This window comes from Manis javanica, chromosome 7, assembly GCF_040802235.1.
Source record: "Manis javanica isolate MJ-LG chromosome 7, MJ_LKY, whole genome shotgun sequence".
NCBI classification, from domain to species: Eukaryota; Metazoa; Chordata; class Mammalia; order Pholidota; family Manidae; genus Manis; species Manis javanica.
The window spans coordinates 83,641,261-83,654,546 of NC_133162.1; the positions used below are offsets into that span (position 1 = coordinate 83,641,261).

The window sequence follows — 13,286 nt, forward strand, 5'->3', positions numbered from 1 at the left end:
AACTATGTTTTCTACCTTTATCTTGCATCTACCTACCACTTCAGCATTTTATTAAAAATAAAAATAATAATAATAGGAGAAATGTGGGATCAACATATAAATCAAGTACAAAAATCAAACGAATATTCATATTTGACCTGATTGTTTATAGGTCATAATGCATGATCAAAACTGAAAGTTTCTGTGATGAATGCCTTTGTACTGCTCACCATGTAAGAATTTATTCACTATGTAAGAATTCGTTCACCATGTAAGAACTTGTTCGTTATGCTTCAGAAGATTGGAGTCTGACGAGAATTAGGCTTGAGATGGATTAATGATTGTACATTGAGCGTTGACCCCCCTATACTGAATTTTATTGTTGTTAACAACCATTTGATCAATAAATATGAGAGATGCCCTCTCAAAAAAAAAAAAAAAAGTTAAAAGCTCAAAATTTTGTAATTCATCCTGGTTATAAGTGAAATGGATCAAGAAGAGGGTGAGAAAGTTAGTTAAATAGTTTAATCAGAGCAGTTTTACAATTCTAAAATTAACAAGCAGACTTGTAATAAAAGAGCTCCAATATTTGCAAAATGACATTGCTTCCATTCTGAATGTCTTTTTATTTGTAAAGGTTAGCATTACATTTAAGAGGACTCAAAATGGAGTGATTGATATAATCATCTGTGTTTTCTGATGCAACCATGAAATCCCTGAATGGATATTGCTTCAGCTTTGATATTAAAAAAAATGGCCAGACAAGAAATCCTTAATCAATAATTGATCACAGGTGGCCGAAAGAAAGAGAAAAAAACCCAAACTACTGTCAAGTTCATAATGTATCACACTGTTGGTGGATGACACTGGCTCCAAATGTACAGTTAAGCCCACAGCACTTTATTACTATGAATATAATTATCATGAAAGTTCTCTCACGTCAACTTGCTTTTGAAGGTTTCCTTGGTTCATTTAAACTTGCATAATAAACATGCAATGAATTATTTCTTTTGAGAGTGTATTTTTTGCAGTCTTTTTTTTTCATACAAAGATTTCATAGAGTTGCAATGTTGCATCAGAGCATTACCCAAACAAGAACACATGGGGAGGGTAAATGTGAATTTAGCATAATGCGAAGAGCCTTCTCTTGTCCTGAGACATGTCACCGTCTTTTGAAAAAGGTGCACACAAACTGCTTTTCTTACCCTCCCCCATCCAAAGAAAAGAATGAGGGAAAAAAATGTCACAAAATCAATCTAAGGAAAAAAAAAAGTTGACATAAAGAAAATTAAGATATTCTTCATGCACACATCTTCTGCATAGCTCAACCCACACATAGTAAGGCACTATTTCCCTTCGTAACTGGTGTCCACAGCAATGTGTGAAGTGCTACAGTGCTCTGTGACCATTAGAGTTCCTTCCAGGATGATGAAATAAAGACGCCGGATGAGTGTGGCTGCCACGCTTCTCTGTGAATGTCCCGTGGCTCAAGGAGACTTCCAGGAGTCTTAGCAGGAAATCTGTCTGTCTGTATTATGACTGAGAGTGTCCCAGATGGTTTTCTTTCCAGAGTTCCTATTTTGTCTATATATGAATTTAGATTCTTCTTCAGTCTTTATTTTCAAAGAATAAAGGTCAGGGGAAAAGCACAGTCAGGTCTTCAGAAACAGAGCCTGAATGCTCTCAGAAAGCATATAATGCTGGCAATTCACAAAATCAGCAGGATATTTCCAAGAGAGCAGAGAGAGAACAGAGAGGGCCAGAAAGACATAGAGAAAAGAGAGAGAGACAGAAACAGGAAGAGAGATTGCATGTTTCGCATGTTTTGGTTTTCAGAGGCGATCTGGGTCTGAGTTTAGTTTAGCTGGTCTTCATACTGTTTCCGGAAACAATCCCCTGCTGGGAAAAACTCCCAGCACCTTTCTTGATACATCTTCCAGACGTAAGATTCCTGTAAAAGTAAAGGAAATGTATTATCATCATGTCCTTCTTTGGAAACTGTGCATTACCATGAATTGTAGAATAGAAAGAAATTCAAATTTGTTGTTATATAGATCACTTATATATGACTGTGTACTTAGACATAATTATGTAATTGGAGAAACACAAGTTCACTTAGATGGTTCCTAACTATACCAGACCTTATTTACTTCTACTAATAAACACATAACTAATCTTCATCCTGCCCATAATGCAATAATGACAAACCTATCTGTGGTATATGATTTTGAGGGTTCTTTAAAAATAGTCTTAATATTAATTGTATCCTTCAAATTCAAACTGTTAACAATTGGAGATGATATTGAATATCTGTGGAGGGAGAATTTCAAATGGCTTAAGGAGAACCTTGGACTTTTAATGTGCAATTATTTTTAACCGACTGTAGTACTGTGAGTTGAAGGTCACTTGAAATCATCTGCTCTCTGGTTAAGCAATCAAGGACATTATAATTATCAAAACCCAAAGTCAGCATTTTTCAGCTAATAAAGACTTCTTTCTTATGAGAAATCATAAATTTACTTTTTCTACAAAGGCCAATTTTGCACACTCTTCCAGGATAACAAGAATTTTACACTAAGATACCTTTACTAAAAACTGAAAGTAATTCCACCTCTTAATGTTTAACGCACACATTTTGTTCCAACCTGTAGGCCTGTAGGGATTCTCATTCTTTTCAGCAGATTGCATATACATACCTGTCCTGTGTGTTCTGTTTCATCTTTGTTTATGAGATACATCAGAAAAAACCTACAGATACAGAGAGACTAATCAGAAATGGATTGTATGGCAATATCAGCACAAACAGATATTTCTGATTCTGCTATGGGCTGATTCTTCACACTGTCGGCAGAGCAGAGAAATAGGTCACACCTGCAAGGCAAAAATGCTGGGGGGACCAACAACTTAACCTTCTTTTAAAATATTTTTTCATAGGAGCTGAACTGTGGCACAGATCCAGTTATCTATCTTGGGAACCGCTATATGCCAGGCTCAATGCCACATCCCGGCTGCAACTGTATCCATATTTATTATCTCATGGGGCAGGAATCCCAATCCCCTTTTGGAAAACTAAGGATTAAAAAAAGGTTAAATGACTTGCTTAACAATCATGCAGCTGTGAATTCCAAAACCCATATATATATATATATTTTTTTTGGTACAATGCTACTCTTTATCTCTTCTGTTTGATATTAAACTCATATTAGAAATTGAGAATACTATTTTACCAAATTGCAGTTTTAGCTAGTCCCAATTGCCAGACTTCAATGTATTAAAAAAAAATGCAACTTTTCACTGTGTTTCTAGAACATCTAAAGAGATCTATAGGTTCTCAGAAAAGAAAAATGGAAATTCTCTAGGAAGCAGCTGGGGTATTCCTATTCAGTGTGGGACACGTGACCAAGACTGCCTGAGAGGCTCAGCATGCCTTCTGCTCATCCTTTTCCACCTTTCCATTCTGCCTTCTGGAAGGTACCATTCACACGAGAGACTGCAACTTCATTTCTTAAATGAACCTACCTCTGTGGAGAAGGGGCCCACTAACTGTGGGCCTTCGTCTCAAAGAGGTCTATGAAAGCTAGGCTCAACTGACTAAAGAAAAAGAAGCCATCTCTCTCCTGCTTCCCCAGCTCGCCAAGACTGGGGACTGCAGGGTCTCAGGAGAGGCTGACAGGGGCACACTCACAGGTAATTGGCCAGATTGTGTTCTTGTAAAGTGTGGGTTTCAAAGCCATGCGGCACTGTGTCGAAGTAATCATTGCCAATCCCACAGATGAAGCATTTGGTCTGGAAGACAAAGGAAAACATTAAAAGGTCAGAGTTCAGAAAGCACAACACAGGAAAACACAAGTCACCACTTGGGGACAGGAATTTGGTTTGCTCACTTTATGGCAAAGATCATCACAGAAGGCTGTGCCAAGCACACCCGTATCAGTGCTTGGCCACCATGACTCTGCTTGCTGTAGGTTTAAATGACATTGGTGACACAGCAGTAACAGGTCCCAAGAGTTCAGGATGAAGACAACTGAAAAGCAATGTCTTTTCCTTATTTCTACCAGCCTAAGTGTGGACGCCATGACACTTATGGGCATTATCTGGGTTGGATTGAGCGTGTCCTCACCTGAACCTGCAAACTTGGTAATACCCGAACAAAATCCAAAGACCAAGGGGCAAAGGCATAGATTACTTCCATCTGGGGAGGACCATGCCAACTACAAAGCTGGCAGGTGTTCAATCAAGGATGCAGAGTATGTCTGCCATGTGCCAGGCACTGTGCCAGGTGCAGAACTAACCAATGGACATGTACTGGGACAGTTTTCCACTCTAGGGATGGGGTGCCGGCTCTTTGTGCTTGCCTCTCATCCCAACCGTCTCTCTCTTCATGCAGCTCATAGTAGCGCCTGCTTAGGCCTCATCTGTATGCATGGCACACACATTCTAATGAGATATAGGCCTTCCATTTATTATCAGAATTTCATATGTATCAACTCAAATGAATTCAATCATTATTATCCTGTGGCTCCAGATGCCCATCTTCCCTGAAAGTTAGAAACTGTTTAATACCATTGAAGGCATGTTTATGATAACTTAGATTCCAGGGCCTAGAATCGAGATGATTAATATAATTTATGAAGTTTTCTCTGACTTACTGAATAGTGACTGCTGACAGCTGATGGGCCACATTAGTAACCATGTCTTACAATGTCTGTGCACCCTACTGGCTACTTGTACAGCTTTCCCATGAACCTGCTCTTCTTCCACAGTGCCTATCTCAGTTACTCTGTGTAACTGAGCCACCACCCTTCTGGTGGCTCATGCTGGAAACCAGGGCACCATCCCTGCTTGTTCCAAACCCTTCATCCTCTGCCTTTGGCCAACCACAGCTTCTTGTTATGCCAGCTCCCCAGTCCTGCTTTGTCCACCTGGTTCCTGCTTCCTCAGTAGTGCTTCCTTAGCAAAAGCCTCATAATCTCCTGCCTAGAAAATGCTGACAGCCGCTTCCCCACCTCTTCTCTAGCCAGTTTCTAGTTCACTCCCCATGTGTTAAGCCAGAGTTATTTATTTTTTTTAGTGTAAGTCCAATTATTTCTATGCCCTGCTTCAAACCTGTTTCTTTTTCCAACAGCCTGCAAGTTACACGGTAAATTTCTAAAATGAGTTATTAGGCTCTCAATCAGCTGGCCTCCCTCTCTGGCCCTATCAATGGAATCCTGAGCCACTTATGCTTCCACAAAAATTGGCCTATCAAATTCCCTAAAACCAGAGTCTGGGTATCTATCACCTTGGGTGGCAACCTTCTTCCAGAGCAGGACCTCTAGAATGTGCATGGTGGGAGTCAGGAGGTTGCCTGTGATGTCCTGCGCTCACTTTCTCTCTCTCTGTTACCCCATTCTCTGCGATCTCCAGGCCCTCACTTGGGCACCCCTCTTTATAAGCCTCCTTAGTCATCCAAGGGGAAGTTAGACACCAGTCCAGGAGACTCCCACAGCTAAGGGTTCCTTCTCTAATGGGCTCAGGCCACTGCTCTGCAATTGCCTGTTTACTTACTGACCACAAATCCATCTGTTTGAATGGATGGTCTTCCTGCTCCTTGAGCAGCAGTCATATTACCACTTACCATTTTACCATTCCCCATTTGCAGGTCCCCAAAACCATCCCAGTCCCAGCCCGGTAATCTTCTCAGTTACCTGTATTGCCTGAATTGAAAATAGGCCAAGGAAGTCCCACATTGCTTATGTCCTTTTCCCCCTTTCTCCCATATTCATTATTCTTTGCAAAGGCAGTGAAGAAACTGAGCTCGTACAACACCAAAAATGCTGAGTCCAAAAGAGAAACACTTACTTCCATGTCTTCCTTGACCTGTTCCTGCTGGTCTCTCAACTCACCAAAAGCATCGATTATTAAACCTAGTGTGGAATAAAGACATAATTTAATCTTTGGCAACCAGAGAATGATCAATAATTAAATTCAGAACCCCTTGGCTAATCCTCCCGAGGAGAGGGAAGGTGTGCAGCCATGCTGGGAGGTGCTCAGAACAGAGCAGATAGGCCAATTTTTGTGGAAGCATAAGTGGCTCAGGATTCCATTGATAGGGCCAGAGAGGGAGGCCAGCTGGGAGGTGCTCAGAACACAGCAGAGTGCACCCAGGACTCTGCAGGCAGCAGCTCTCTCTCCGGGGGCAGTTATGGGCATACACTCCCTGAAATGTGCTTGAAAAAAAGGAGGCGACAGAGTGGGAAAAACCTTTAGCTAACTTAGCATTTATAGATGGTATGTTGCTACCTACTCTATGCTGAGAAAGAACAGTCGAGGTTTACAGCTGTAAAGTGCTGAAAACTCCACAAGTAAGATGTTTGAAGCACTAATTTGGAACCCAAATATCATCGCGTTAACTGAGAGGAATTTGCCTCAAATCACTTTTTTCACAAGTTCTCCATCAATCAACTTTCCATCACACTGTTAACCGCAGCAGTCAGAAACGGACTCATGCTGCTGTGTCAGCCCCCATTTCTCCTGCGGCTTGCTGGCTGCATGTATCTTCCAAGTGTTTAAGGACTCTGCCCTCATATAAAACATTATTGTTACACTCATAAAGACATTTGGAATGGATTGTGAATCCTTTAAACCTGTTCAGGTACTTTACAGAAAAGACAAAAAGTACCATTTTATAGTTATAGGACTTAGAGGATATTACCACATTTACAGACATTTATTCAAGCCAGAGTAAAGGTGTAAGCAGAAAAAAGGATAACATGAGTGATTTTTCTGAGGGAGAAAAGCACCACACTCCAAGGTGTCTTGAAATGAAAGGAAAAACTCATCGGTCAGTATGGTACAACGGCTATGAGTGAGGCCTTGGGGTGGGGTTCCAGCCCTGGCACCTCCGAGGTGTGCACTTTAGCCAACTCACTCAGTTTCCTCAAATATGAGTAACAATGCCATTACCACAGGGCTCTGGAGGGTAAAATGACTTATTATATATGCCAGGCACTTCATTGATACTCCACAATGATAGCTTTATCATTATTTATGAGGCACTGATTTTGCATTAGGTACTGTGCTGGGTGCTTAACGTACAATGTTAAAAAAGAAACAACTTTTCAACAACATCATAGCTTAGAGATTTATATAATTTCCACTTAATAGACCCAAAGAGGTTAAATGGCTCCCCAAATTGGAAAGCTAATAAATGGCAGGGCTGGGAATCAAACACAGGCAAATGCTGCTTCCATTATGTTACTAGAAAGGAGGTCAAAGAAACCTGCATCCATCTCCCCTTTACCAGAGTCCCTTGCCTCTTGGTTTTCCCTCTACAGACCTCAGAGGAAGAAATACTGAAAGGAAAAGTTCTATTTGGCTTTTCCACCTGACATTCTTACCCTACCTTCAGTATTAGCTCAGCAATCTATGGCTCAAATTCTAGATCTTCTCGTGCTTCCATGAGGATGGAGCTCACCTTGTATTATGGCCAGTAGAATGACAATTACAAAGAAGAAGAAGGTGATGTCAAAGATGATTCGATAGATCTCATATTCGTCGCCTGCTGGGTCTTCGATTTCGTCACCGATACCCCCTCCAGCACGTACCCCGACATACATATGGAACATGTAACACTGCGAAAGAGAGATGGGGGTCTCCTGTCACTTCTGGAGGAACACTGCCCATTTTTACACTCAGTAAAGACAAGTCTCTCTCTCTCTCTCTCTCTCTAGCTCATGACCCTCACTCTGGAAATGAGAATTGTTGCTTTTGACCTTGCCTCTTTCTGCTTCAATATTTATATCTGTGATGCAAACACTTGGCTCTTACATTCTGTCTTTTAAATAAAACTCTATACTGCACACTCTGCTTAGCACCTTCTGTCATGATTTACAAAAAATGAAAAATCCTCACTAGCATCTGGCCTAAGGTAATCCTATTAAGATCACATTAATGTCCACAAAACTATTTTTAATCACACTGTTCAGTTTTTTTTAGCATAACAGATGTAGGAAAGGGGAAGTAGAAGCCCAATGTATAAGATGGAATCTTAGAAATTAACCTAGAAAAAAAAACAGACTTGGTAACACTTAACCTCCCCTCATCTATCATATATGAAACATGATGCTGAAACTTTTTACTACTTTAATAGGTAGAAGAAAGAAGACAGACAGAGAGGTAGGGAGGAAATAGCAGCTCACTGTTTAAACACTGAAAGTAACCAACAATAAGTGTCCATTGCAGAAAAAGGAGGGGGTTCAGTAGAGTGCTTTTGGAGCAATTTCTCAGCCTCAACACCATTGACATTTTGGCTGGATAATTCCTTGTTGTGAGGTCTGTCCTGTGCATTGTATGTAATTTCAGAAGGATCCCTGGCTTCTACCCAGTCAATGCCAATAGGACCCCACTCCTAGACAATCAAAAATGTCTGGATACATTGCCAAGTGACCCTTGGGTGGTGGATCACAAGGAGTTGACAGCCACTGGCTTAGAGCATCTGTATTCAGGAAAAGTCTCCACTGCCCATCCAAGAACTGTTCTGGAGCTCGGGAAAGGGCTCTCTTTTGCAGAGAGGCTAGGAAAGTCCTCTAGAGACAGCCCAAACCTAACTATGCATTCAGATCTCCTGAAGGCTTAAACATTACAGATGCCTAGACTTACTGAATCAATCTCTGGAAGTAAAATTTTGAGATAGTCACTTAAAAAATTCCTTGGGACACCATGTTAAAATTTTTAGAATGGTTTGTCTAAAACAGATTTTGAACTGTTAACAGTGGATCTCTAGGAAGAGGAAATTTGATTTTCATTGTATATTCATGTATACTGTTGGAATTACTTTTACCTTGTGCATTTCTTATTTTTATTAAGAAAAAGATTGGGGTTATAAATTTTTCTCCAAATCTGTATTCATATTGCTTAACTGTGGCAACTAGAAATGGATAGAGTTATTACTGAAGCTATCTGCTCTTAGTGAAATGAGATAGGCTATCCTCTCCTGGTTTCACCATACTTGGCTTTGAAGCCCCCCCGTTTGGGCTGGGGATACATTTGGACATCTACCTGGCTCTGTGCTGGTACTTGTCCATGTCAAATTCTGGCCCTTTGACTCTCCAATATCCAAAAGGCCAATGGTGTATCACTACAGTTTCCATTCCATGTCTTGGAATATCATAGCTCTTCAAACCCTGCCTGTTTGACATGTACATGGACTAAGGTCATCAAGCTAACTCCTCTTGCTAATTCCTGATGACCAAGACCTTCAGGTTAAAATTTGGCTTCTCACATAAGAGTTTTCCTATGAGGAAGAGAATGTGTCCAATTGTTGCATAAACTCTTAGTGAATAGGATATTAGTATTCTGATGCATACATCTGACTCTTAGAAGCCTAGTTAATGTGAGTCTGTCCTCAAGAGAATGCTTCGCTTTTCATACCTAGACATGTAAAGTTGAAGAAAAGACCAAGGAATGAGGCTAAATTATCAAAGTAAATGTGTTTTCAGATCTGCCATCAGTCACCTGGCTTCACCTGGAAAAATCCCTATCTCACGACTCACCCACCTTAAGCCTGTGACAGCTCTAAGAATTCTGAGGAAGGGATTCTATCGTATTTCAGCAACAGACATGTGGCCAGAGTCTTGTGAATTTGATTATTTAGGCTTAGAAAGATACCAAATTTAAAAAGAATAAAAGGTCCAGTTCACTTGTGGAATTTTGATACTGACTTTCCCAATCTCATCCTTCACTACCTGGTTATCCCCAGAAATAGCAGGAAGATGGCTGCTGTGGTGGAATGTGAGGCAGTGGGATGAAAACTCATTGACATGGGGTTGCCAGGCTTTCTGTTATCAGATTATCATTCTGCCCCTGAAAATGGAAACCTTCTCGTTCACCTTCCTTTTCATAGAATAGCTTAAGCCTGCTGATAAGAGCTGGAGGATAGAAATAACTAATTCTCGGAGACAAAAGATATACTTTGTTCAGAGATTCTGAGTAATGAGGCAAGAAGGTGCCTGGTGGTACAAAAATTGGGCATAGAAAGCTGTTAATTCTCAAGATTTAATATTGTATGGCTTTCCCCCCTCATCCATCCCCTAAACTGTCTCACTCAATGGTAAAATCATTGTTTATATGACCTTAAGGAAACAATGAGGAGGACTATTTTCTGGTGGATTGATACAGATCCTTATAAAATCTATATCTTGACAAAACAAGGGGACAAATAGAGGCAGAAAGAGAACAAACTAGCAAATGGAGATTATTTGTCAGGAAGGCAGAATCAAGTACGTGATTTAAATCAATTTCCTAAACAAGTTCCTTCCTAGGAGTATATTTTTTATCTCAACCACCTGTAATTCTCTGAAGTACACAGGTCTTGACACCTTCTCTGCAGTTCTGACTCAGGGGACCTGGGGTTGGCATTGCAGACTTGTGGATTTATAAAGAGTTGCTCTGCTCATTCCTCTGGGCTTCTGAGGTTGAAAACTACTCCTTTTGAGACTAATGTGTTTATATGTGCCTTGGCTGTCTCACTACAATCATCTTTTTGTCCTGGACTTCAGAACTCTAGATCACTTTTCACTTTCTTCTGCATTCTTGGAGAGGAAGTTTGAATTCTATCAGGATATTGCTGGTTTAATTAGAGTCTCAGGCTCAGAACACCAGGATTCTAAACCAGGATGGGAGGGAGAGAAGGATGGAGAAGGAGAGAGAGCAAGCAAGATAAAAAGAGAGAGAAGGAAGGCAGAGAGGAAAATAAATATAAACCATCAAATCTACAAAACTGCAGCTACAGTGCCACCTGCTGTAAGTTAAGAAACACTGAGACTGAATGGTGTCCCTGTGAAAACCTACTTCAGACCCTGGGAAACAACCAGCAACGATAAAGGCCATGGAAACTCAAGATAATGCTGATAAATATGACCTGAGTGAAGAAAACCTATCACAAGAAAAGACTACTGGACTTTCCCCTGTGAAAAATAAATGATAATAGCTAACATAAAGGAAGGATTCTCTTTTGAGAAGTAACTGAAAGAAATTAAATCAGACCACTTCCCACTCCACACCTCTGTCTTGCTAGCTGTTTGGTTTTACTGAGCCTTGAATTTTCATAAGCACTACTGTAAGTGACCAGTTATATTTTAAATATTGTTGGTCTTTTCAAAAGCTGCACAAATCTTAGTAAGAGGCAAATTTAAAAGGGTTTTACCTAAAATGATGAGGTTAATCTAAGTAATGTGGCCTCTGATACAATAGTTTTAAGGACAACCAGTTAGGTACAGGCACATACAAAGCTACCCAGATGCTTGTCTGGTTCACCTGATTGGTAGGAGCTGAGATGTCATTTTATGTCTTAGATCTGAGTTTCCACTTGCAAGAGAGAAACATCTAGGATGCATACTTATGAAGCCCACCTGCACTCCAGCCAAAGGCAAGATAGTAACTTAATTATTGTGGGTAGAAATATAAACATGTCCAACAAAGCTGGTCACAGGTAGTTCACATGTAAGGACAGAAATCCTGCAAACTGAACAAAATCTAGTGCTAAGGCCATACACAGCAAAATGGAAGTTCCTACGGCCAGGATCCTCACCTGACCCTAAACTACTTGATGATGTAATTGGCCTACTGCTGGGCTACTGCTTCCACACCCACAGACAATAAGCTGCTATTGACTGAGTCACTATATAAAGAGCTCTGCCCAGTGCTCTGGGCAGAGGCATAGATAGAAGTGGATTAAAGACCTGAAAACTGCTGGATGCAGACATGATTCTAGTGCTTGACCTACTGCACAGGGAGGTGCAGAAATAAATAAATAAATAAATTTACTTGATATACCTGGGAGAATAAAGCCAGGTATAAACCCTTTTACCCCAAGAATGCTCTGTTGTCATTTCTCGGTCTCACTGAATCCACAGTGAACCTGACTGGGGTGGAAACCCTCAAGTAAGACACTATTGTTGAAAACATTAAGAGGCCTTATTTCCTCATCTTAAAGTGAGGAAAATTTTACCTTCTCTATACACATGCCATGTAACATCAACCAGGTAAAGGTAGATGTCTTTCTAACACACCTCTCATTTAAATAATGCATAGACTTGTCTCATAATAAGCACATTGACAAAATTAACAAAAGCAATGGAAACTCAGTAAAATTCAAAATGTAGTCATCTAAGGATACTTAGGGTAACTTGAATAGGGTCAAATATGACTCACGATATGAGGAGACATCACGGAAGTCTTACTGTGGTAGGAGATGGGGATCTAAGGTTGCATACTGTTCCCACTACCTAAGACAGACCACTGAATATCACCATCTGAAGTCAACCCTACTTTCCACCAATCTTGACAATGCACTGAGCATCATACCCTCTGGAAATGAATGATCTCAGTAACATATCTGACTGGAAGTTGCTGGGTTTTGAGATTTAGAACCACTGGGGGTGTTTCTCCTGGAATAGAAATGAATCTTCCAGAGTCTCTGTAGGCAAACAGCCTGATGTTGGTGCTTATTGACCCTCCTTCATGCCTCATTGCCTCCTCCAGCCCTCCACTCCTCTCCCTGCCACTACACAAGTCTTCAGGCTCATGGGATAGAGGCAAGGTGGACAATAAAATAAAGGCAGCTCACAGAAGAGGGTGTGGATAAAGTGAAGATTCCTATGGCCAGGAATCTCACCTGGCTCTGGTCGGTTAGCTCACTACACACGTGTGGGCAATACATTGTTATTGACTCTATATAAAGAGCTCTGCCCACTGCTCTGGGCGACACAATGGCACAGCTGCTGCATGGCTGCAGGAGATCAGAGGCTGGATTGGTAGCAGTGCTGAGGACAAAGACTAAGATGGCTGCGGGGTCAAAGAGGCCCAGAGGCAGAGACCGGCTAGCTGTGTGCAGACTTGCTCTGAGTAGATGGGATTCTAGTGATTGACCTGCCACCGTGGAAATAAAGTTGGGTGTAAGCCTTTCACCCCAAGAATGTTTCACTGTCATTTTCCGGTCTCACTGACTCCACAGTGAACTTGCCCAGGGCTGAAACTCATTGGCAAGACAGAGGATGAAGGATCTCCAAAGAATCTCCGCTCCTGGGCCTGGAATGTGGGGAAGCAAGGAGGGGGTGGTAAAGTGTTGCATGTTAGTGACTCTGGGGGAGGTTACTATCAGGGACCAATCAGTCTTTCACTGGGTGACTTTTCTCTCCCCTAATCTGAGGTTCTACTCCTTGTAGGAACCCTTGCTAACAGTTTCTTAAGTCTCCTTCCAGAAACATTGTATATATATTCTCTCACATCAAATATATACATTCTAGTATACGTGTGTACATAATTAG

The 13,286-nt window shown here is 41.0% G+C and overlaps 1 protein-coding gene across 5 annotated transcripts in view; it reads right to left on the minus strand.

Moving 5' to 3' along the window:
• Positions 1 to 489: 489 nt before the first annotated feature.
• RYR2 (ryanodine receptor 2) overlaps positions 490 to 13,286 on the minus strand; it is an 894,209-nt gene continuing 881,412 nt past the window's right edge. For all 5 annotated transcript variants that reach the window (XM_073241246.1, XM_073241245.1, XM_073241243.1 and 2 more), the window contains 5 exons: positions 7,436 to 7,592; positions 5,821 to 5,885; positions 3,665 to 3,765; positions 2,676 to 2,727; positions 490 to 1,930 (listed from right to left, as the gene is read on the minus strand). In XM_073241246.1, coding sequence (XP_073097347.1) covers positions 1,835 to 1,930; positions 2,676 to 2,727; positions 3,665 to 3,765; positions 5,821 to 5,885; positions 7,436 to 7,592 — 471 coding nt within the window. In that variant the 3' untranslated portion in view covers positions 490 to 1,834. The remainder of the gene's footprint in view (positions 1,931 to 2,675; positions 2,728 to 3,664; positions 3,766 to 5,820; positions 5,886 to 7,435; positions 7,593 to 13,286) is intronic.